The sequence below is a fragment of the Simochromis diagramma genome, unplaced genomic scaffold, assembly GCF_900408965.1.
Source record: "Simochromis diagramma unplaced genomic scaffold, fSimDia1.1 OVJJ01000334.1, whole genome shotgun sequence".
Classification (NCBI taxonomy): domain Eukaryota; kingdom Metazoa; phylum Chordata; class Actinopteri; order Cichliformes; family Cichlidae; genus Simochromis; species Simochromis diagramma.
In genome coordinates this window covers 544,585-571,009 of record NW_024386764.1, presented here as the reverse complement: position 1 = coordinate 571,009, position 26,425 = coordinate 544,585, and the positions used below count along the sequence as shown (strand labels likewise).

At 46.2% G+C, this 26,425-nt stretch overlaps 2 protein-coding genes across 2 annotated transcripts in view; one reads left to right on the top strand and one right to left on the bottom strand.

Annotated features, from left to right (window-relative positions):
* LOC120732609 (cadherin-2-like) overlaps positions 1 to 17,463 on the bottom strand; it is a 100,724-nt gene extending 83,261 nt beyond the window's left edge. The window contains exons 1-2 of the mRNA XM_040030345.1: positions 17,281 to 17,463; positions 11,038 to 11,176 (exon numbers count right to left, since the gene is read on the bottom strand). Coding sequence (XP_039886279.1) covers positions 11,038 to 11,176; positions 17,281 to 17,316 — 175 coding nt within the window. The 5' untranslated portion in view covers positions 17,317 to 17,463. The remainder of the gene's footprint in view (positions 1 to 11,037; positions 11,177 to 17,280) is intronic.
* A 202-nt stretch (positions 17,464 to 17,665) lies between these two features.
* LOC120732626 lies at positions 17,666 to 19,624 on the top strand. The gene is made up of 2 exons (XM_040030365.1): positions 17,666 to 17,697; positions 17,880 to 19,624. The coding sequence occupies exon 2, from the start codon at positions 18,356 to 18,358 to the stop codon at positions 19,232 to 19,234; it is 879 nt and encodes a 292-aa protein (XP_039886299.1). The 5' UTR covers positions 17,666 to 17,697; positions 17,880 to 18,355; the 3' UTR covers positions 19,235 to 19,624.
* The last annotated feature ends 6,801 nt before the right edge of the window (positions 19,625 to 26,425 follow it).

The window sequence follows — 26,425 nt, the reverse complement described above, 5'->3', positions numbered from 1 at the left end:
TTTCCACGCAACAGCGTCACGTTCCTCACCGGAGAAAAAAGGCAGCAAAACACAGCAGATCCGTTAAGACTAATGATGTTCATGTCACACTAATTATTCCATGTACTCTGGATATTAACTGGCTGGCAAATACATCTAACAGTCCTTAGTGAGCAAGGTTCTGTGCAGTGTTTTAGTTGCTTAATGAGCAAACTGCAGATGCTGATGAAGACCAAGAGAAGCTGTTAAAAGCTACAGAAAAAGAAAACCTAAGAAACTTTGAGCTAGTATTTTGTTTTTTACTGCTACTTATGAGTAAAATAGATGTAGTGAGCTTTGATTTCCTTTAAGACTGGCACTGAGGTGTCACCAAACTAATGAAGACAACACAACACGGCGACTCTCAGCAGGCAGTCTTCGTGTGTTCGCTGTCAGGGCCTCGCGCTCGACGCTTATAATAAAGAATCCTTTGTTTACTTAATACCAGGTGAAATAAATCATAGCCACCTGAAAAATGGGACCAAACCTGTCATGGTCCTGGGTCTCCTGACCCAGCGTTTTTAGTTCTTTGTGATGTTTGTATTATTGTACTTGTGTGAGTTATTCTATGGTTTCTAGTGTCGATCCCTTGCCCTTCATGTCTCTCTGTGTCCCCTCTGTTCTGTGTAGTCTGTGTCTGCATGTTTGAGTTCCCCTCTGTGTCTCTCGGTTCTTAGAGTCCTCTGCCTTATGGTTTATGTCTCTGTGTTTCTTAGTTGCTGTCTCCACTGTGTCAAGTTTGCGTCTCTGTGTTATACTTCCTGTTTTACTTTGATGGTCCGTGTCTTATGTGAATGTGTCCTGCTTTGCTTGTCTCGTCAGTCCTGATGTCTCCCAGCTGTGTCTCCTCCTGTGTCTCCTTCCCCTCGTTACTCCCCAGTGTATTTAAACCCTGTGTTTCTCTGAGTCAGTGTCGCGTCGTCCCTCATGCTGTGTGGAGCTCCCTGTGTTGCTCTGTGAGTTCTTAGTTTGTTGTTTCCCAGTTTAGTTTAGTTTAGTTTGTCTGTTTGTCCTACCAGCAAATAAAGCTGTGATTTTTGAGTTCATCCCCTGAGTCTTGCATTTTGGGTCCAACTCCTGCCTGCCGCACAGCGCTTCATGACAAAACCTGAAAGCTAGCTTAGGCACACAGAGACACACTCACACTAGAAAACAGTCGACAACTGCTTGGCCAACAGCAGTGATGAGGAAACATTAGTCTCCCCACAGTTTGTGAGCAGTTGCTGTGAAATCACCTGCGAGGCCTCAGTCGCTACAGGCAACCATGACGATCTGCTAACAGTCAAAGCAACAACAAGGTACACCCACGTCTCTGTGACTGTTCAGTGCTGCTGCTTCAGCCTCTGCTTTGCTCCAGCATCCATTCTTCAGACTGACGGCACCGGGCGGTGTGCCAGCGCATCCTGTGGGTGTTAAACATCTGCGTCTTATTCAGTTCTTTAGGATTCATCCTTTTTTGTCTGAAACTGCAGACACAGAGCTGATTGGTCCATTCAAAGCTACAGTACGTTTCTCATCAGTCACTGCTGTGACGTTCTGATTCCAGGAGGATCTGTTTGAGCTGCATCTTCCAATCTCTGCCGCAAATACAGAACATCTCCAAGATTAACAGCATCCTCCCGCTACACCCGAAGCATCCGCACAACCCCACCGCTCAGAAACACACACAGCGCTGCTTTCACGGCCCCCATCACGCACACACACACACACACACACTCATTAGTCAGATGTGAGGTCAGGCATGCAGCCATCATTTATTTAGCAGAAAATGGCTGCTAGACAGAGATGGAGAGGGAGATGGGAAGGAATCCGGGAACGACAAATGGGAGGACAGGAATTAGTTGAACATGAACAACCACAACTGGAAGAGGACCCGTGGGAGTAGACACACGCACACAAACACACACATGGGTATCTCTGTGTTACCATACTAGTCTTTACCGTCACACCTGAATGCCTAACGCCAGCTTTCAAAGGACTATGAGGACAAAACTGTCCACCACGTCCCCATCAGTAAACCCCGGGTCCTCACACAGATAGCGGTCAAAGTAAACACACCCACACATTCCATCCATATCTGTGGAGCTGGGAGTTTCAGTGCCTGGCTTTCGTCAGTCCAACGTAGAAACTTCATTATGAGAACCAGAGCCAGAATCTGTTCCTCCTCCACATTAACACACACAAAGCATGTTCTAGAGAAAGTGAGCCTCCCTCTGTCTGCACACTGTGGTTAGTCTGTGGTCCCGAGCTGTCTCTGCTAGACTGTTTGTGTGAGTCACGATGAACGGGATCAGAAACGCAGAGTGAAAACAATAACCTGCTGTCTTCAATGTTCCCAAAAACATGCGACTCCAGTAAAAAAAGCAACGCAAGGAAATGTGTTCATGCACGCATTTGTCACGACACAGATGGGGTTTGATCTCAGGGGGCAAAGTTCACAAGGAGCCTCAGACGTCCCTGATCTGTGCAAATCATGTGACTCACATATATGTCACACATGGAACATCTGTGTGGTTCTAACCATGATCCTCGTGTGTTTCTATTCACCGAACACTGCACGCCGTGAACGTTTCAGTGTTCTTAGACGCCATCACAATGTAAAGAAGAAAGGAACATTACCCAGACTCCGTTTCACTTCTTGATTTCCACCTCTCAGTATTCTTTAAATAAATCCCGTCTAATTATAAGTTTGACTCTGATACGTAGGCATGAATGAGGTACACAGGGCTTGGAAAGCACGGGGCATTTGTAAGACTGCAGCCTTTCTGAAGTCAGAGCAGTAAAGCTTAATAAGACGGGTCAGGCTCTACGGCAGCAGTGTCAAATCTGCTCTCTCTGTGGCTCAGAAACCTCTAATGATCCTGCCACAGTCCAAAACACACCTCAAACGAGAAACGCTACAGAAAGACATGAGAGACAGAGTGGTGCTTGAGACCAGGACCAAGAATGGACCAGAACCTCGTATCAAAGCTTTCAAATGGACATGAAGCAACAACATGGTGTTGACTGCAGAGCTGACAGAGCTCTGACAACGTTTGCTCCCTATAGGTAGAGATGGATGAGGACAAAGGAGGCGAGGAAACGGTGACGTTGAGCAGGAAGAAAGAAAGAACGTCACCGTTTCGTGGAAATAACCTCAGCTCAGTCTGAACACACGTTCACTGCTCTAAGCGGGCAAAGGGAGAAATGTTGGAGTGAGGTTTGTTCGCACATTAACATCTCGGTTCATTTTCCACATGCTGTTGGAAAGTTCAGTGTCTGCGCTGCAGACACACCTACCGCAGACACACCCTCACAGGTTCATGCTGCTCCGTCACTGATTGGTTAATAAGCTTCTTCAGATTTCAGCAGTTGTGTGTAACTCAGTGATATTGGAGTCATACAGTCTGTGGATGTGCTCCTCTCAGACTGGTGTGTCAGTGTTTCCTGGCTGCTGGGTTATAATTACAGCCTCGGCATTCCAGTGGTCCAACTTGGACACCGCAGGAAGGAATACACACATGTGTGTTACACAATATTATAGTAATTACAGTGTTTCTGTAGTATAGCAAAGTAAATATAATTTCATTCACAAGCTTATTGTGTCACTTATAACGAGAGATCCAGTAAAACCCTGAATCCACTCATCACTGTTTTTCATGGTCTCTCTTTTCAGTCTCGCTAACGTCAGCTGCGCACTTCCTTTTTCTCCCAGCAGCACACTCATGTGAAACTGGACTCACGGCACTTTTACAGTCAAGAAGAGCACATCTCTGTGGGAAACACAGCTGACTGACAGCACAGCAGCCATCAACAGGAAACAAAAAAGGTCGAGCCAAGTCAAAACTGAAGATAAGAGAAAGGACGCGCTGACACCGACCCTGGGAACTAAATCAGACTCTGGTCCTACAGCTGCTTCCAGCACGTCTGCAGGTATAAGCAGGGGGACACTTTACATTTAGTCAACACTGCTCCTAAACAATGCATTTTGCTGCTGACACAACGTTGGCTCTTTGCATTTGCACAGACACGATGCAAAGGCAGAGCTAGCCAAGAACCCAGGATGATGTGTACGACTGGTCACGGGTTCTAAAGTAAATATGTGTCAGCCCTGTGACAGACGGGTGACCTTTACAGGCGTACCCCGCCTCATCCTCCACGCTAGCTGGGATAGGATCCAGCACACCCACAACTTTCAATTCAATTCAATTTTATTTATATAGCGCCAAATCACAACAAAAGTCGCCTCAAGGCGCTTTATATTGTACAGTAGATCGGACAATAATACATACAGAGAAAAACCCAACAATCATATGACCCCCTATGAGCAAGCACTTTGGCGACAGTGGGAAGGAAAAACTCCCTTTTAACAGGAAGAAACCTCCGGCAGAACCAGGCTCAGGGAGGGGCGGGGCCATCTGCTGTGATTGGTTGGGGTGAGAGAAGGAAGACAGGATAAAGACATGCTGTGGAAGAGAGACAGAGGTTAATAACAGATATGATTCAATGCAGAGAGGTCTGTTAACACATAGTGAGTGAGAAAGGTGACTGGAAAGGAAAAACTCATCATGGGAATCCCCGGCAGCCTACGTCTATTGCAGCATAACTAAGGGAGGATTCAGGGTGACCTGGTCCAGCCCTAACTATATGCTTTAGCAAAAAGGAAAGTTTGAAGCCTGATCTTGAAAGTAGAGATAGTGTCTGTCTCCTGAATCCAAACTGGAAGCTGGTTCCACAGAAGAGGGGCCTGAAAACTGAAGGCTCTGCCTCCCATTCTACTTTTAAATACTCTAGGAACAACAAGTAGGCCTGCAGAGCGAGAGCGAAGTGCTCTAATAGGGTGATATGGTACTACAAGGTCATTAAGATAAAATGGGGCCTGATTATTTAAGACCTTGTATGTGAGGAGCAGGATTTTGAATTCAATTCTGGATTTAACAGGAAGCCAAAACAGGAGAAATCTGCTCTCTCTTTCTAGTCCCTGTCAGGACTCTTGCTGCAGCATTTTGGATCAGCTGAAGGCTTTTCAGGGAGTTTTTAGGACGTCCTGATAATAATGAATTACAGTCGTCCAGCCTGGAAGTAATAAATGCAACTCTGAATGATACAGTTGCACTGAGGGTGTCCAGTAACAGCATTGTGCACTGATGTAACTAAAACCATGTAAGACTCATCCTCACTCATATCATCGAGGTTTTAACCTGTTAGGTCATTCATCGCAGCTCGTTCAAATGATGGTTTTAGTTATATGTTACACAGTCAGGTGGACACAGAACCTGTTTATTCTCTCAGTATTTAACCCTAACCCTTCCTTCAGTAGCCCTTGTTTTGTGCCATGTAACACGCTGTCTTTGGCTTGAAGCTCTGCGGGACCATCAGAGAATGGTCCATGAACAGCTGCATCAGCTCAGCTGCAGCCCAGGTAAACTTTATTCTGTTTGTTCCCTGAGTGCAGGTATTTCTTATTGATGATGATGATGATGATGATGATGGAAGAGGACAGATTGGTTTTTGCCTCTCTGCTGAGAACATGAATGAAACTCTGATTGGCTGTGACACAAGCGGCCGTCCTCCTTCCTCGTTGACCCCTGGCAACAACATAACTGACCCTTGCTCCTCATTGGCTGTGACAGAAGCCTCCCACCTCCATGTCAGCAGCTCCCTTCATGCATTTAACAGTTTGACTGTCTGACACAGAAGCTTTTGCACTGAAAGAAGAATAAATGATGTGGAACAATCACACCTACATCGGATACAAGGGGCCAAATAGCAAATTATATATAAAACCTCTTATATGTAAACAGGGCCATTTGATTGCAGTGCAGTCCACTATCACACTGTATCTGCAAATATAGAAGCTTTGTAACATTAGAATTTCTGTCAGAACAGATGAACTGAGCTGCATTCGATTCCTGGTGAGTGTTAATATTTAATTACATTTAAACATGAGCTATGATTAGTTTCCTTTTTTACTGAAGGTTTTAGTAAAATGTGTAAAAAGGAGAGGAACAGGCAGCATGAAAGGGACCGACCGTCTTAATTTACGCCATAAATATATTGTTACAATAGACGGATGCTCATATTAAGCATGATGAGCTCAGTGTGTGTGTCTCACATAAACTCTGTGTTTTTGTTTCACTTTCTGCTTTGCAGTTTTTCTTCTAGTCTTATATTTGTGAAAGGAGGATTTCAATGAGGGAGAATATCCTAATATGGTCAAAATCAGTTTAGCACAGAAGCTCCACCCACATGCTGCTCAAATCACATGTTTATAGGGGGACAGCCAATCAGAATGAAGTTGGATCATTTTAAACTGTAAATCATGCTAAGCTGCTCTAGTGCAGCCAAACGATCGCTCCCCTTCATGAAGAGCAGTGTAATGCTTCAAGGCCAGGACGGGCTGAACTGCAGCCTTTCTTTTAGCAGACATATTAAAGTCGCCACGATTATCCCTGAAACCAAACCCAGGATTGGCTGAGGAGCACAAAAGACTTCACACAAACGTAATGTTGGCGTTACAGGAAAGGAATCATTAAAAACCCAAGTGTCTCACTTTAATGTAGCAGTTATCTTTAGAACTGAAGCATAAATCTGTCGCTCTGAATCGATTTTCACAATAATAAAGATTTATGCTAATTCTGATGAGGTCATCCTCTGTGGAGTATTTTAAGTCTCCTTGTTTTCAGCTTTTTAGGCATCAAAAAGACCTTCAGATTTATGATGAGGAACAATTGTGTTGCAATAAAAGATGTTATCCATGGTGGGAGGCATGAGTCACAGACTATATGAAAGTGCGACTGACATAGTGAAGATCACAATAACGTCCACGAGCCCAGCTCAAAACCAAACAGCTCATTTTTAACCCAGAGCGCTCCAAACTAAATGCAACAGAACAATTTAGGTAACAAACAGCACGAGACGTCAGATACAGAAGCAAACACATATAAGAGCACGTCCCAGTGCTGAGACGTTAACAAGCTCCTTAGAGGAAAAACAATGCCGGGATCAGGAATCAAATGAGAGTGGGATGGATTCAGAGGCAGAGAGAGGGAGCTTTCACTTTAAATCTTGAACGCCATTCCCAAATCCGTCTATGAGGGGAGACAGTGATGTATGAGGCAGGAACAAAGTAGGGCAACCCCCTGCATGACAAGAGAAAAGAAGAAGACAGGAAAAGAAAGCAAGAGATGGGAGAGAGAGGGAGGGTGGTGGGAGCTGAATGTGCTCGCTTCTTAGTGGATGGTGGGATGGGGGTTTCCACAGCTTCGGATGGCGGTGCTGACCAGCAGCCGCTGTATGAGGCTGTGTCACTGACTGCAACTCACTCCCATAATAGGAAGGAAGGCAGAAAGAATGGCAAGGTCAAGGCAGCCACTTCACAGGAAGTACTGGACAGTCACTGATCTCATCCTGACTCACAGATGTACAGAGAGCCTGTATGTACATGCAAGCACAGCACACACACACACACACACACACACACACGCACACACACACACACACACACACACACACACACACACAAATAAGACGACAAACAGGAAGAGAGCCCACACAAACCAAGCCGCAACATGTATTTCTTTGCAGAGAGTCATTGCACACTTGCACACACACACACACACACACACACACACACACACACACACACACTGACTCACACGCTGGTCTGGCAGCAGCTGAACCAACTTTACATGTAACTGTTTATTTTTGGGTTTTTTGTTTCTTTTCCACTGAAATCTGCGCTGCCGTTTCCTGTAAGAACTAAATGTGTTGTTTTTTCCACCTCGTTACCTGAAACTTGGTTTAGGAAGCACGATTTAATTTTACAACTTTTACAAAGAAATTAAAAACACTTTGCCCAGCTTCAGTCAAAGCCATCCTTTGAGGAACATCACAAAGTCAAAATTCGAAGCAAATATGTGATTGTAGCTGTCGTTCACTGAGCTGTAGGTTTTATTTTGGGGGAAGTCTGTTAGTCAAACCAAAGGCACAGGATCCTGTCGGACTCCCTGCTCCGTGTCTCTGCTTTTAGTCTTTACCTCTCACCCCTTTCTCTTTCTAACCTTCCCTCAGACACTTCATTTGTCTGGCTCTTTATTATGTCTCTCGCCTCCATCTCCTCATTAATCATTCAGTCTTCCTCTGCTCCAATTAAATAATTAAAAGCACCCAGAGCCATCACTTTTTATCCAGCAAAGATGCCCTCCACACAGCTCAGTGGTGCCTTTCATCAGCACCACAGCCAAATGCTCCAAATATTGTAATCAGGACTTTCAGTAATTAAGGGCAGAAAATGTAAAATACTGTTTTTGAAAACAATCAAATGTAAACGCTGCCGTCTTTGGCTGATCACTGACCTCGTGCTCTGATAGGCTGCCACCTTTGTGTCTAACAAACTGGGACAGTAGTTATGTCAGCTGGTAGCTTTGTCTCTGATATTTAATAATGAAACCTTTCTTCAAATCAGTGATTTAACATTACAAACACAAAACGATCTAATAATAAGAATAATTATATTCAATAATAACTGTTCGTCGCCACAACCACACAGTTTTTTCCAGTTGCCAGGAAATCAGACTTGAACATGGCAGCAACAGAAGCAGCTCATCAGACACACGGAGCTGTTTGACAGACTACACCAGTGCAGTTCAGTCTGTTTGGGTTGCACCTACCAAAACTAAGACTTATGTCCAATCTGCGTATAGAAATATAATTTCAGCAGATAAAGCAGGCTGACTACAGATCACTGAGAGAAACTAGCGCAGGATTGTTATTATCACACAGTGGCATGTCGAGAGGCAGGGTGGGCGGGACTAAGTATAAAGAAAGTCTGACATGACTAAAGCAAAGGCCACTGACCTGTTATAAATATGAGAAGTGAAAAAAGCAGTATTACTTGGCCATTAGGGCGCTGACATCATTCCAGTGCCGCATATTTAAACTTTTATTTCCTCAATTTATTTCTAGATTTCATGTGAAAGAAACACTTTTTTGGAGGTTTTGCTGGAGCACAGATCTTTATTCATCTCTGGAGCCACGGCTGCGTACAAAGTAGCCATTAGTGTTTGTTACACTGTCTAAAAACACAGCCTGCTGATTTGTCTGCTGACCCTCCGGCCCCGCCCCCTCCCCTGCACATCATCACAGGAGGACACACTGAAATGCGCGCTCTTCTTGTTTCTGCAACAGCTTCACTCGCTCTGGCCTCGTTACACTTCACAGAGCCCACACATGTCCACCGAAGCACACAAACATGTAGTCGCACACATTCCCACTCATATACACTCACACATACACATGCACAACCACCTCAAAGCTGTGTTATTGTTGGGCTTTTGCCTGCTGCCTGGCTGCTCTGTTTCAGACTCGCTGTAACACAACGGACACTGATTTATTTCCAGCAGAGGAAAGTGTCTCTCTGAGCTGTTTCCTACTTTCACAGCGAGCGCTGCACTGTCCACAGTTTTCTCTCTCAGGCTGAAGAGCATCTCTGCAACACAAAGCCAGATGACACTTTTACATCCCACAGATCAGCTCCTCTCTGAGCTCACACACCACCGTCATCAGAGCTGAACTATATGTGCCATAAGTCAAACACAACTCTTACACTTCTCACTGCACTAAAATGCTAAATTACAGGCACCATCCTGTATGCACAGGATGAGCCGACCAGCTGGCCGACTGGACATTTGTGTGGAGCATTTCTCCCAGTTTCTAAAACGAGCTTTTCTCAAACAGAGACAAACATGCGAGCAGAGATCAAGCTCCAGTTTGAACATTGATCGACCTCGAACCCAGCAGAACATGACTGAAGCCGTATCCAAGCAGCTGCAGCATGTTTGTCTTCTGTTAAATTCAGCGCAGCGAGGTTAACATGCATAAAATAAACAAAGAGGTTACAGAGTTACTAATGCCCTGTTTGACAGAAAATACAGATATATGCAAAGCAGCTCCATATCACTCACGGAGGCCACGCACAGCACCGTCTCACAACCCTGCTGCTATCCTGTGCTTATTGACCAACCTGCTGCTGATACCCCGGGGCTCGGTCAATACAGATCGCTCCAACCGCTCTGCCACACAGCACAGATGAGCAGCATGCTCACTTATTCTGCTTGATCAGGTAAACAACACCAGGCCGTGCAACCTCTCTTTGTGCAGAAACTACAGGTTGACTTATACAGCATGGTTTGGAAGGACAACGTGAAAGTGAAAAACATGTTACAGAAAATGGACAGAAAACCTTCCTGGAAGCCAGAAAGTAACATTCAGTGAAAGTAATCACAGTATTTTCTTAACATGTGCTTGTTTCAAACCTCTCCGCTGACCACTGCTTTAGCTTTCAGCAGTTGGTTGATAGCAGGTTAAAGATAACAGATTAAATATTTCCCCCACTATGTGCTCAACTGGCTGAAGTTGCAGCTCATGAGCTCAAGTCGACCAAAGAACAAAAATCGTCCACTTTCTTATGTTTAGAGCGTGGCACGAGGCCGGTGGGATTTCCAACAGGAGAGCACCAAATCCAAAGTAGCGACGACAACATTTAACCAACATTTAGCTTAATCTTTTCCTGTGGCTTAAAGCTGTGGAACTGTGGGTTCGGGGTGAGATCAGAGCTGTGGGGTGAGACCACCACCTCCTCCAAGTTTTTCCAAAACCAGAAGAAGAAGACTGAAACATTCAGTGATGGTTTTACACTAAAAACATCAACAAGAATCCATTAAATGCTCGAGTCACAGTCGAGTTTCATCACAATGCTGAAATCAGATTAAGGCAGACTGGGGCACACACATCCCCCTCAACAGGAGGCCCATATCGGCTCAGTATATCAGTCTAATCCACACTCAGTCTTTGCAAAGGTCAGTCCTCTCCAAGCTCCATTATGGTTCAAATATCAGCAGGACTCTTAAGCAACCCCCACCCAACAGCAGGGGATTATTACTGGAGTTGTCCCGAGTGTGTGTGTGTGTGTGTGTGTGTGTGTGTGTGTGTGTGTGTGTGTGTGTGTGTGTGTGTGTGTGTGTGTGTGCGAGCACTGACCGTTGCAGACAGCCTGTCCCTTCGCCAGCTCTGGCTCCATCTCGATGATGTATTCCTCCTGTGTAAACCCCCTCGTGCATGGCAACGACCCCTGCTTGCTTGACAACGATTGCTCGGCCTCTCCACCCACAACCACCGCCTAAAGACGAGGAGGGAAAAGAGAATAAAAAGAGCTGTTTGCATTTTAGATTGCATCTTTTTACCCCTTCGACCTGGCAAAAGGATGTTTTTCTCCAGAGCATGATTCAAACCGACCCAGGAGAAAATCACAGCCGTTTTAAAATGACTTCTCTTTTCCATAAATCTGTGGTCGTTCATGAAAATGACAGACGCCAATTTGTTTCAGAAGACTTGTTAAGCATGAATTTAAGGATAGAAAACGTAATTAGCACAGACCAATTATCTCATTTCCCACATTTCCTTATTGGGGTTTGTTTTCCTTGTCTTGCGATGTGGAGGCGCAGAAGAAGAGCCGTGCGTCAGAGGGAAATAAACCCAGTGCAGCACCGGCCCGAGCCAACAGAGCTTTATTAATCACTATGAAGCGCAACAGACAACTGGGTCAATTAATTTTGATGATAATTAGCGTCTAGACTTTTGTCTCTCCTGTTGTTTGAGCGTTGGCCCAATGTGACCCCCCCCACCCCGTGTCCCACATACACACTGACGCACACAGACACACACACTCCCAGTCCTGCACAGAGAAAAGCATCTGTTGTGTGGGTTCTTCTGTGATTAAAGGAATAAAGCCAACAGGGTGCTGTGATTCGCTTCCACTTAACCCAAAAATTTAAACTCTCGCGTCCTCGCTGCACATCCTGCCACGTTTGGAAGAGCTGGGGGGGGGGGGGCTGCCTTTTATCTGTTCCCTTATTGACATAAGTAAGGAGGAAGTACACATGTGTTTCTGATGCTGTGTCTCTGCAGCGTGGGATTCAGTGGTCACATTAACAGATCAGGCAAAACGTGCAGCGGAGAAAAACTGGACAGAGGGGCTGATCTCCTTTTTTCCTTATAATTCCCGGTGATCCATTTCCTGCTGGGTGATCGCTCCTATGTCTGGAAGTCCTCTTTGTTTCTTTGCTGTTGTGGGGGTGGTTGATGTCATGCATGGCTGACCTGAAAGGACTATAAATGGGTCTTTCTGTGCAGGTCAAACAAAATTTGCTTCCACAGGAGGAGAACTGTGTACGAATGCTTTGAACTGTCCAAGCTGGCGTCTAAGCATCCACACCACTGGGGTGTATCGATATGTCGGGGAGTTGATTTTTTACTTGGCACAAAAGGTAAAAGTCAATACAGTTTGTCTGATGCTCCTTCTTCTTCCCCAGAGATGAGTCCTTTCACCACTTTTGTTTTATATACAATTGAGTGATGGAGCCTTTATGGACACATCATGAAGCGCACAGATCATTTTGTCATTGTGTGTCTCTTCAAACGCTGTAAAACTAACCAGGATCCAGTGCTGGGTGACCACGGTCTACATAAATGTGTCTACACCACGGGAATGTCTCTTATTTACAGCGGCAGTTGGACTGTAAATGGACAGAGTGCAACATGTTCAGACGTCCCCACAGGACATTTTAAGTGAATGCAATCAGGGAGGAATCTGATGCAAAAATACTACGTTTCCCTTTTTGGGATTATTTTGGTCATAAACCAAACAAGCAGGAGCCCAAACATAGCAGGAGATGAAGCCTCTGCCTGGCTCTGAATGGATTACCAGAAGGAAAAGGGGGGGGGGGGACATACTGTATGCTGCTGAGTGATTTGGATGCACAGCTGCACAGTTTTAGTTCTAAAATATGACTTTAAATTGATGTTGCTGTTAATGTAAGAAAGAAACTCTGATGCAAAGACCAGCATTCATTTCTTTCTTGCCTTGACTCGCTTCCCTTCAAAGAGGCAGTTGGTTGAATGTGCAGCAGCACTGAAGCCACAAAGAAGGCCCAATCAGACCCCGCTGATCCTGGTCAGTCCGCTTTCAGTCTGCTGAATCCATCTGGTCACAGATGTAATCCTCCAAGATGCAGGACCAACAGATTTAAGACCTGATTTGTCCCTCCTGCTTTTGGCCTTTTCAGAAACCTGATGTAATCCCATATTTTTACTGTGTCGATTGTTGATGATTATTTTATTTACTGCCTGCAGTGCAACAAAATTGCCTCGTGTGGGTAAAAAAAATCAACTTGACCTTGAATCAACCAATCAGTCCAACAGCAGAAAAGTAATCAGCAACAATTCATCAAAAAATCTAAAACTTTTCCAGTTTTGTAACAGTTTTCATTTTTAAATGAAACATTGTGAAAACAGCTTCGTGTCATTGTTGGAATCTTAAACTGGCGGCTATTAAATACATAAAGCTATCAATGCGTACACAGAGGAGGCACTCAGATTAATGGTGAATGCACGCTCAGTGAGAATCCTCCTTTAACATCTGACAGATCTGTTGTGTCACATTGCTTTCGCAGACTTTACTGATTAAGCCCTTCATGTCACAACTCATTGTTTGGGATGCAGCGTGCAGTAATTACAGCCACAGCAGGTATGTGACAAGGCATACGAGCAGTCAGCACGAGGAGAGGGTAGCTTTCTGAAATGACTTTATGTTCTAATGCTGGTGGATGATGCTGTCATTCTGGGAACAGTCATCAAGGGGATGAAAAACTGAAGCAGCTCAGCAAACAGACACGCTGTAAACCTCTGAAACCCTCCTGCCCTCTTTATCAGAGTCAAGGATGCGATCACTTAATGCAACTCATCACCTCTGCTGATGATGGCAGGTAATCTCACCTGGTACAGATTATATTATCACTGACAGAAATATTATGATCAAAAGGAGAGAAAAGGAATCTCGTCGTGCTGCGAGCTGGACGGTCTTTACTAATTGGCGCTGACACTGAAGATCATTTAAGAACAGAGCGGTCCATCAATGAGACGAGTGTTCAAGCAATTAACAACCTGACTGATAATCTGGGCCGATGCTCAGCATTTTCCACAGTTATCTGCATTCGCTTTGTTGCTAAACTTCTCTGTCCACAGTCCACTCTGCAGTCTTGGTTTATTCCACGATGAATCTGCACTGAAGGCTGTTTGTGCCACAGAAACATATTTTCAGACGAGACCATCGGTTGTATATAACAGACGGCCGTAGCCCAACTCTGCATGCTGAAGCCTAAATGTTTTGGCTGCTGCCATGTTGGTTTTTCGACGCCAGCAGTGACCATGTTTAGCTGACCGGGTGCAGTGCTGATGTATCGGGCTATGCTAGCTTCATTAGCGAGCTGCATGCACCATAAACTGCACGGGTCCAATGTTCCGGCACAGATGCCCGCTAACCAGCGCCGAGCATCAGAGTGCAGCACAACCCTCTGGGCTGGCTGCCACACGCGAGCAACATTATTTTACAAATAATCATTAAAAGCAGAGACGACCAGACTGAAGGAAACCTTATGCCAGCACACTGTTCAAAGAAGCCACGCCCACAACTCTAAGTCTTTCCACGTATAAGAGAAATATTCCAACTACTGTATATTTATTATACGAAAGAAAATTCATTTTTAAAACTGAAAGTTCTTTTGAGCCAGCTGTGCATCATTTTAGCAGCGTTTAACTGTTTAACATGGAAGTCTGCGGGGACGCACGCTGCAGCCTGCTCCAAGTGGCCACTTAAGGAACTCCAGACTTGGCACCTTCAAATCTGACAAATACATGTGATCAAAACTGTAAAGCTGTGGATATTCCACATATCTGCTGTTGGTCTCCTCTGATTCCTTATAGTCTGTTTGCCCCCCCACACACACACACTCAGCAGGTTGCTCTTAAACAATGATACCTGGTGTCTCAATGAGATTTACTGTGTAAATAAAGGTGAAATAATAAAACAGACGTGGCTTATCTTCATTAACCGTTCAGCTCGTGGCTGGAGTTTATTATCAGCCTTCTTGTTTTTGATAAGAGGCTCCGATTTATTGTCAGCTGACTGACTGAACAGCGTGCTGTGGAAACCCAGCTACTCCAACCAAACGCTGCACCCACTGATTTCTGGGAAAGAGGACTAATCATCCACTGCTGAAAAGCCGCATCTTCTTAACACCTGACATTACTCACTCACTATTTCAGCAGCTAAAATATATCAAAGGTAACTGTTGGGAAGCAGTAATGTAACAAAGTGTTCTGCAGGTTGCCTCTGTGGGCATCTTGTTTTCCCAGTAAAGAGGAGGCCTGCCTCCATTGCAGCTCTTTTATAGGCCATTTCCATACAATAAACAGATGCTGCATATGTGACTTTTTCCCCCTACAAATCTTTAAGCCTAACGTGGGGATGCACTTTCCACCCAAAAGCATCACTCGGCCTCAGTGAGTCAGCTTCCCGTTCATGTAAACACAGCTGGTGCAAAAGATACACCTCTGATTAAAGATGAGTTGATGCGGTGCGTCGTTATCCTCGATGAATGCAGAAAGTCTAACACGTCCGGTCCTTCCCCTCGTTTGTTGATTATGAGCCTATTTACATATTTAAATATGAAGCTCGCCATCACTTCAAAGTTCTCAGTGAGTCAAGCGTTTAAAGCTTTGCCCGCAGCAAAATTAATCTGCGTCATTTTAATCACAAAGCACAGGATTCACAAATGACAATAATTTAGCAGAGCCCCCCTCAGGAGGAAAGGTCAGCACACAGAGGGGCATTGTCACAAGGATGGATAGCATTTGTGACACCACAGATAAAATCAAACCCTAATCAACGCGCAAACATTTCTTCCTCCTGGTGTAACTAAAGGCTGCGGGGAACAGGGGGCTCATTATCTCCACAAACTGAGATGATGTTCTGCCTAATGCTGTTAACTGTTTTATCTACAAATAACTGCATTATCTACAAGCCTGTTAACCCTCTACAGTGACACATCACTGAATCATTAACCCTATCAGCAGCAGCACCTTCAGCTACATGATCAAAGCCTTGATAACAGCGACAAATTGTACCTACTAGGTAACAAAGGCAGACCAATCAAAGGCTTGTAGAGGATTGGAGGTAAGCCCTGGAGAGTGCTGACCTTGCTGTTTTGAGAGAGGCATTGGTGATGGGCTTATTTTAGGACCCAACCTTTGACCCTTTGGCACAGCACTGTCTTCTTCATCGATTTTTTCCCACACAGAAAGGATCGCCTCGTCTTTTCTTTGCCTTCATTAAATCTTGCTGAAGGTGCATTTGTGTGCTTCTTTCAGCCCACATGGAGCCTCGCCTGTGGCAGAGCTTTGCTGCTTTAATACAAATGATCCATAACATCTTCAAAGCATGCCACAGTTAAAAAAATCTTCCACGCTTATACTTTTATTTTTCTGAGTATATTAAATAAAAACCACAGATTTTCAGTGTTGCTGCTGAAATGGATGGAAAATGTCAGCAGCAATAAAACACGGTATAAACTGTAGCGTGTGAAACAACACCGGTGCGGTGCTTTAAAAAGTTAAGCTCGATGCTGAATCACAGGACTGTGGATGTTACACGGACTCCTGCTGTAACACCGCACATCAGCTCCCACAGGCCGAGTGACAGCACAGAAACAGCATTAAAGGTTAGCATGACTGCGCCTCGGGAGCGGAACACAGCACAGGGCGAGAGCACAGGCGTGGATGCAGCCTGCACCGTGACCCGAGCCGCGGCTCAGACACCACTCTGGCTCCAGCGTTATGTCTGGGCGTGAGAGGACAAATCAAACTGCCATCTTTTTTTAATGGAGATCGACGCTATGTGACACAGATCCGGTCAGACTAAACTGGATTACAGCTAAAAGTAACGCGTGGTATTCGGGCAGAAGGCAAACGCGGGTGTCACAATGAGCAGCCGGAACAGGGCGACGGACAGCCGCCTGTCACCGAGGATGCAGGGACGGATGATAAAGAGGCTCCTGACTCGGGAGTCTTCACACCAGCAGCATCCGAGCTGAAACCCGCAGCTTTCACCGACACACGGACCGTTACGCAGCGACTGCGTCGCTCCTGCCCGGGACCAGCAGCGTTTTCCTCCCAGCAGGCTGAGTGAATCTAAGCGGCTCTTTGGTGAGAATAGCACCGATCACACGAGTACAAACGACGCGGATGGGAAGTGTTTTCTAGTCCAACTGTATTGTCCTCCCATCTGCGCAGAGCGCTCCTCTCTGTCTCCTCTAACCAGCATCACTCTGCTCTGCTGCGGCGAAAATCCCACCGCAGCTCTTCGCGGTTAAAAACAGAGATATTTACCTGCACGGCCGCCATCAGCATCCAAACACGAAGCATTCTGATCTCGTAAATTTCCTCCTTCCAAAACAGGTAGATGTTTTTTTCAGTTCCCGGTAAAACCCGGCGTCATGAGGAGCCTTCCTCCTTGCACCAGCCCTTCTCTGTGTCTGTCTGCTGTACCCGGCTCAGTGGCACTACAGCCTGCCTGGGACTGGCTCTGGGCCGGCCCCTCTGCGCCTCGGTGTCGCCCTCTAACGGACACAAGGTGCACTCGGGTTAAGGATGTTCAGCGGCTGGTGTCAGAACAAATATGCAGCCAGAGGAACAATTCCGTTTCTTTCTAACTCATAACTTGGAGAACAGAATCTAAAAGCAAAGGCACCGCTCGCTAATAGTTTGTGCTACACTAGAAGAGCACAGCTTTGATGATCTGTAAAGGTGAGCCATCCTGTTTTTAACTATTTGTAGTACTTGTGTCATTAAAAACCTTTTATAGTGTAGCCTGGGAAATGGTTAGCCACACAGGACACAAGTACTGGGGTTCTTAATGTGCAGTTTTATTGTCAATGACGACTGAATAAACAAAAAAATGTCCTTTGACCTTTACTTTTGTCAAACAGCGGCCATATGGACTCGTACTGAACATCGACAGCATGAGAGGTAACGTGGCGAAGTAACAGAATAACCGACTAAACAAAGATGCGCCAATACAATACGAGGAATAAAGGAAATGAAATACAAAACACAAAAATACGGCAGTGGCCTCTGTCTGTGCAGAACAAAATACAAAGAGCTAAATATCACAAGGCTCCTTTAAAACTGTGGAAGTGTTACATTTTTATAAACACATTCCACAGAAATCTCACTCGGAATACTGGAGCACACAGACGATCTTTGCATGGAGAAATGGCCGCTCCACGCTGCACATACAGGTCCTTTGCATCATACATTTCAGAAATACATCATCGTGTTAAAATACTGACGTTTTGCCACTGCACTACAATTATAACAATGTGGTGGATCACTAGAGGGCTCCACTCACACCCAGTGTATAGGAAGTGTGTTCCTGTGTTTTGTGGCGCAATATGCGCAGTTGATGTTGAAGACGAATAAAGAAGGAGTGAGAACTGAGAGCTCTGTGTCGTTGATGCTTACCTCCACATTGGTGACCCCTGACTCGAGCATGCAACGGGCCGCAGATAACGCAGACTCCGCTATGGATGCATCAGTGGCCGCCGGACCTCCGCCTCCTGTTGCAGCTACGTTCGCTGTGGCGCTGAAACTGCCGGACTTTTGGCTCCATGACCCCCCGTCATGGTTTGTACACATGGAGGCTCAGTTCGCCCTTCGCGGCATCTCGGCTGACGACACGAAGTATCACCATGTGGTGGCCTCGCTCGACCCGCTGGCCACCCGTCGCGCGATGGTGCTCCTCCGGGACCCACCTGCCCAAGGGAAATACGCCGCCCTCAAAGAGCTGCTTCTTCTGCGCTATGCCCTCTCCGACGCTGAACGAGCCGAAAAGCTCCTCAACCTGTCAGGCTTGGGTGGCGGTACCGCGCTCAAGCTCATGGAGAACATGCTATCGTTGCTCGGGCCGGATGACGGTGGTTTCCTCTTCGCCCACCTCTTCCTCCGCCAACTACCGGCCGCCGTGAGAGCTGTCCTCGCGAACTCTCCGCTTCTGCCTGCGAAAGATTATCGCTCCCTGGCTGAAGAAGCGGATCGCATTCTCCTGGCTAGCCGCACTTTCGACGTTCACGCCCTGGCTACGGACACGCCGGCGGCACCTTCCATGCCTCCACCTGCCTCCCCCGGAGCATCCGCCCCCTTGCTGACGGCAGGGATTGCTACACGCCGGCACCGCGGAAAGAGCATCTGTTTCTACCATCAGTGTTTTGGCGACAGAGCGCATCGCTGCCTGCCGCCTTGCGCTTTCACGGCCCAGGGAAACGGACCCGCCAGTGCGCCGTAGCAGCCGCGACCGCTGGCAATACAGAAAGGCTGCTCTTCATAGAGGACTCGCGCTCCGGGAGACGTTTTCTCGTGGACTCCGGCTCCCAGAAGAGGCTCCTTCCCCCTACCGCTGCCGACAGACTAGCAGCGAACTGTGGGCCGCAGCTCATTGCAGCTAATGGCTCTCCCATCAAAACGTTTGGGGAAAGGTTGGTGACTGTTTGTTTTCATGGCCGGGATTTCCAGTGGAACTTTGTTGTTGCTGCTAGCTCTGTACCTATTTTAGGTGCTGATTTCCTGTGTGCTCATTGACTGCTTGTCGATGTTGCTAACAGACGTTTAATCGATGCTCTCTCGTTTTCTTCGCTACCCTGTTTTACTCGGGCCGCCGAGCCCCTGATTCGGGCTAATGTAGTGACCTCCGGGGATGCTTTTCATCGTTTGCTTTTAGAGTTTCCATCGCTGTCTGTCCCTAATTTCTCTAGCACGGTAACGAAGCATGGGGTTGAGCATTATATTCCCACGGTCGGGCCCCCGGTGTTCGCGCGTGCGCCGCCTCGACCCCGCAAAACTGTCCGTCGCTCGGGAAGAGTTTGCAGCCATGGAGCGCCTTGTCATTGTACAGCGTTCGAACAGTGCATGGGCCTCTCTGCTTCACATGGTGCCCAAATCGGACGGTCGGTGGCGGCCATGCGGAGATTTCCGCCGTTTAAATAATGCCACGGAGAATGACCGTTACCCCATCCCCCACATTCAGGATTTTTCTGCCAATCTCGCCGGAACGTCGATTTTTTCTAAAATTGACTTGGTGCGGGGGTATCACCAGGTTCCCGTGCGCACCGAAGACGTTCCTAAAACCGCTGTCATTACCCCCTTCGGCTTGTTCGAGTTTTTGCGCATGCCGTTTGGCCTGAAAGGTGCCGCCCAGACCTTTCAGCGGCTGATGGACTCCGTTTTGCGTGGGCTGCTGTTCGTTTTTGTTTATCTGGACGATATATTGGTGGCCAGCTGCTCAGCGAGCCAGCACGAGTCCCATCTGCGCCAAGTTTTCCAGCGTTTGGCAGCGCACAGCCTGATCATCAACCCTTCCAAGTGCCAGTTTGGGTTGCCTGTTCTGGATTTCCTCGGGCACCGCATTTCCGCTGAAGGTGTGGTTCCGTTGCCCGACAGAGTCCAGGCCGTTTCGGCTTTTCCGCGTCCCACGTCGGTTAAAGCGTTGCAGGAGTTCTTGGGGATGATAAATTTTTACAACCGCTTTCTCCCCAGAGCTGCCCACCTGCTACAGCCACTCTATGCTGCCTTAAAAGGTAAAACAGCCAAAGATCCGGTTGACTGGTTGCCGGAACGCGTCCGTGCGTTTTCCGCAGCCAAGTCTGCGCTGGCTGACGCCGCCCTGCTGGCCCACCCGCTTCCGTCGGCGGAGATCACGTTGACCACCGACGCCTCTGACGTGGCAGTGGGTGGGGTGTTGGAACAGCGGGTTTCAGGTCTCTGGCAACCGCTCAGCCTTTTTCAGTCGTACGCTCCGCGATGCTGAACGCAAGTACAGTGTTTTTGACAGGGAGTTGCTGGCCCTGCACCTCGCGACACGACATTTTCGTTTTTTCCTCGAGGGTCGCAACTTTACTGCGTACGTTGACCACAAACCTTTGATGTTTGCGATGTCCAAGGTCTCTGACCCATGGAGCACACGCCAGCAGCGCCAGTTGGCGGCCATTTCAGAGTTTACCACAGACATTCAGCATGTGGCTGGTAAGTCCAATCACGTTGATGACTGTCTCTCACGTGTGTTGGTTTCTCCGGTGTATGTCGGCGTCGACTACGCTGCCATGGCCGCCGAGCAACGTGCTGACCCGGACGTCCTTGCCCTTCAGTCAACAAAAACGGGCCTCGTGCTGGAGGACACCCCGGTGTGGGACAGCGGTCCGCACCTTCTTTGCGACGTTTCCACCGGCCGCCCCCGCCCGGTGGTTCCCCTTTCGTGGCGTCGTCGTGTTTTTGACTCGGTGCATGCCCTCTCTCATCCCGGCATCCGGGCCTCGGTCAAGCTGGTCAGCGCCAGGTTTGTTTGGCCGGGCCTTCGCAAGACGGTGAAAGAATGGGCGGCGGCTTGTATCCCATGCCAACGCTCGAAAATCCACCGGCACACACAGGCACCCCTCGAACCTTTCCGTGTCCCGGGTAGGCGTTTCGATCACGTTCATGTGGACCTGGTTGGTCCCTTGCCGCAGTCACAGGGTTTCACGCACCCTTTGACTGTGGTGGACCGCACAACCAGGTGGCCGGAGGCGGTACCCCTGGCGTCCACGACAGCGGCGACAGTGGCCAGGGCATTTTTGTCAACGTGGGTTTCACGTTTCGGACCCCCTGCTGACATTACCTCGGACAGGGGCCCCCAGTTTGTTTCCGAGCTTTGGTCTGCTATGGCTGACGGCCTGGGAGTCAAGGTCCACCGCACCACAGCATACCACCCGCAAGCTAATGGGATGTGCGAACGGTTTCACCGGTCACTTAAGGCCGCGCTCCGGGCTTCCTTAACAAGTGGCGACTGGGTCAACCGTCTTCCGTGGGTTTTGCTGGGATTGCATAGCGCGGTTAAAGAAGACCTCGGGGTTTCCCCGGCTGAACTGGTCCTCGGCCAGCCTCTCCGGGTCCCCGGGGAATTCTTACCCGAGAGCCCTCCCCCATGTTTTGATACCTCTTTGTTGCCTTTTCGCCCCCCAAGAGACTCATTTCCTGTTCCTGGTCCTGTGCACCACTGCCTGCCTGACACTTTTGTTCCGAGTTCGTTGGATTCTGCTCGTTTCGTTTTCATCAGGCACGATGCCCATAGGACTCCGCTGCATCCACCATATGACGGGCCATACAGGGTTCTTAAACCAGGCAACAAACATTTCATTTTGGACTTTGGCGGTCGGCAGGAAGTTGTCTCTGTTGACAGACTTAAGCCTGCACATGTTATGCAAGAGGATCAGGTGGTCCCAGCCCAGGCCCCTCGCCGCGGCCGCCCACCTGCCACCGGGCTGATGGATTCTGTTTTTTCCCCCAGGAGCGACCCAAAATCAACGGAGTCAGAGTCGTCTGCAGCTTTTTCTGACCGCCAGTGCCAGCCTCGCTCCTGGGCTGGGTTGCCCTCTGTCAGTTCCCCACCCCCCCAGTTCAGCCGTTCCGGCCGTTTGCTTAAGCCCCGGGTCCTGGACCACTAGAGGGCTCCACTCACACCCAGTGTATAGGAAGTGTGTTCCTGTGTTTTGTGGCGCGATATGCGCAGTTGATGTTGAAAACGAATAAAGAAGGAGTGAGAACTGAGAGCTCTGTGTTGTTGATGCTTACCTCCACAACAATATGTTTCAATGAGTTATGTGCGTATTTAACAATTCCTTACCAACAATTTAACTCCTTCACAACATTCCCGTTTCACATCCACAACAAAAAGAAAAGTAAACAGGAAGTCCCAAGATGCAGTTCTTGTTAAGTTTTTTTGGGAAAACTGCAGTTAACCCTTAAGCACTGCCCCCCCCCCCCCCCCCCGTGACCACAATATGCAACTACACAAACGTATAAAATTAACAGCTTCAAGTGCACACAACAAGCAGATAACCAAAGAAATAGCACAAGCAATAACATTAAATTATCCAATATCATTCTTGTCTTACCTTACATGGAAACAAAGAAACAACATTTTAAGACCCCTTTTTGAACCTTAAATGGATATTTGGTTAACTGAAATGGAAAATATTATTATTAATTTACCACTCGGCTACAATAGCCTTTGCTATCGGTTCTTCGTTTAAACTTCCAGGACTGAAAAATGAAGATAATGAAAGGCCAGTAACTACAGTTCCTCTCGTGGCCACAGCTTCACAGCTTTTAATGAAAGTTTCCTCTTTTACAGGAACTCTGTCTGTGCGAAGGTGCAGCCAGGCAGGCCTGTTAATTCAATTCAATTTTATTTATATAGCGCCAAATCACAACAAAAGTCGCCTCAAGGCGCTTTATATTGTACAGTAGATACAGAAAGAACCCAACAGTCATATGACCCCCTATGAGCAAACACTTTGGCGACAGTGGGAAGGAAAAACTCCCTTTTAACAGGAAGAAACCTCCAGCAGAACCAGGCTCAGGGAGGGGCGGGGCCATCTGCTGTGATTGGTTGGGGTGAGAGAAGGAAAACAGGATAAAGACATGCTGTGGAAGAGAGACAGAGGTTAATAACAGATATGATTCAATGCAGAGAGGTCTGTTAACACATAGTGAGTGAGAAAGGTGACTGGAAAGGAAAAACTCAATGCATCATGGGAATCCCCGGCAGCCTACGTCTATTGCAGCATAACTAAGGGAGGATTCAGGGTCACCTGGTCCAGCCCTAACTATATGCTTTAGCAAAAAGGAAAGTTTGAAGCCTAATCTTGAAAGTAGAGATAGTGTCTGTCTCCTGAATCCAAACTGGAAGCTGGTTCCACAGAAGAGGGGCCTGAAAACTGAAGGCTCTGCCTCCCATTCTACTAAAAATGGTTTGATGTAAATGAGTTATCACTGAATTTGGAAAAAACAAAGTTTATGATATTCGGAAACCGTGTAAAGGAGGAAGAGATAGTATTATCTATAGAGGGAGTATTAATTGAAAGAGTGACAGAATTCCATTTTCTGGGTGTAATAGTGGATGACAAGTTACCATGGAAATCACATATTGAACATGTTTAAAAAAAAAGTTGGCTATAAGTATTTATATCCTGGGTAATGTTAGATATATATTAGATTACAAGACAATGAGAATATTATTATTTTCATTGTTTCTACCCTATCTGAGCTATTGTGTTGAAGTATGGGGGAATACATACGTGACTAATATGAAACCATTATATTTATTACAGAGGAGAGCGCTTCGAATTATGCATAATGTTAAATATGGAGAACACACTAATAATTTGTTTATAAAATCGAAATTGTTAAAACTAGAAGACATAGTGAAATTACAGACTTTAACTATTATGTTTAGGGCGAAAAATAAAACACTACCTCTTAAGTTACAAAGTTTATTTGTATTGTGTTCAGAAAATGGGGACGGCAGAAGGAAGTTTTATTTTAAGCACCGGTTTGCTCGAACCACACAAAGGCAAATGTGTCCAACAGTCACAGGCATAAGAAACTGGAATTCTCTCAGTGATCATTTTAAGTGTTGTATAAATGTTTCTCAATTTAAAATCTGCTATAAGAATAAAATGATAAACCAATATGAAGAAGTTGAAAAGAATAGAATTTAATTGTAGAAAAATGATCCTTTTAGTTTGATATTTAGTGGTATTGCTCATTGTTGAGTATATTGTTCTGTTTGCTTTGTTTTGTTTTGTTATGTGCAGAAAATTGTCATAGTGTAATTTTGGTTGCCTACTTGTATTATCACAGATAGGGGGCAGGTATCAATAAGAATTTATTCTTCTTCCTGCTCCTTTTCATGCATGGAAACAGTGCTACTTTAATTGAAAGGAAGGTTGTGTATGGGAATGCATTACTGCTGTGCCATGTGTGAAACAAAAAATAAAAAATAAAAAAAAAAATAAAATAAATACTCTAGGAACAACAAGTAGGCCTGCAGAGCGAGAGCGAAGTGCTCTAATAGGGTGATATGGTACTACAAGGTCATTAAGATAAGATGGGGCCTGATTATTTAAGACCTTGTATGTGAGGAGCAGGATTTTAAATTCTGGATTTAACAGGAAGCCAAAACAGGAGAAATCTGCTCTCTCTTTCTAGTCCCTGTCAGGACTCTTGCTGCTAGATGTTACATCTGTCCACATTGTTTGTGCTCTTATTGCATTTTGTAGCATTTTTAATGAAACAAGCAGATAAACAGTTTGTTGTTTAAGCATCAGTCTGTTTTCTTAGTCTCTTAGCAACAATCAGCAGGTACCTGTTTGTAGTTTATGGATGTAGTTTGGTAATCAAACATGCTAACATTAGCTATGGAGACTTGTTGCTCTAAAAAACTAAAATTCGAAATGCAAGCCATCCAGAAACAAACTGTTACTCATTTGTTCTTCAAGGAATGCGTCACACATCCTTTTTGTTTACTTTTACCACTTATCTGTTGGACACTGTATTTGGTATCTGATAACGACTGGGCCACTATCACAGCTACACCTAACTTTTTTAATGATCACGTGACTGATGTTTCTTTCTACTGTGAATTAGTTTTTGCAACAAAACCACTTTTGCAGCATTTCAGAAGTTTTGAACCTGAGTGTTTTGAAAGCCTTCGTTTGGTATTTAGCTCATCTAGAATTTTCTGATTTCTCGTGGCTTCCCCTGACTGGTTCTTGATGTTTAACACCATTTTAAAAATTCTGGAAATGCCCCGACTTCCTGCCCCTGATTCTGTTTGTGTCAGGTTAAGGCTGTGTGCAGGTAGGAGTGGAAGTAGAAGGACCCAAAGTGCAGACACTCGGAGGCGGAAAGTAACTCAAACTCAGCTTTTTATTGCTGGATGGCAAAACGTAACAAAAATCCAAATAAACTTACATGACCAGGCAGACAGAACACACACAGCATAAATGAGAGTAGATCACGACACAGACACAAAGAAACACAGGGCTTAAATACACAGAGGGAGCAATCAGGGAATGGGTAACAGGAGGGAAACACAGCTGGGGAAAATCAGGCCTAACAAGACAAGGGGAAGCAAAACCAGACACATTAACATCAGACATGGACTTTCAAAGTAAAACAGGAAACATAACACAGACTCACAGGCAGGCATTATAACAAACGGAACAGAGACGTGGGACCAGGGCAGACACAGACACTGACTGGACGTGGGGATACAGCAGACAGGGGAGACAGCAACTATGGAACACAGACAGAAAACCAGAACACTAAAACTCTAACCAAACCCCACCCAGAGAACCTAAACTAAGAATAATCCTAAAACCCATAAAGCAAAACTAGAATATAATGAAATAACAAAATCAAAGAACCAAAAACACAAAACACTGGGTCAACGACCCAGGGACCCTAACAGTTTGAGCTTCCGTACTCTTAAAGAAAGAGTCCTCGGGCTCTTCCAGGGTTCTCTTACAATATAAATCCTTTTGAGATTACTGTTGTTGTAAACTGCTGCTATATGAATTGAATTGAACTGAAATTACATTACATTGCATTACTGTCCGTAATGGAGCACAGGAAGGAGGTCATGCTAAATAATCTCAACATC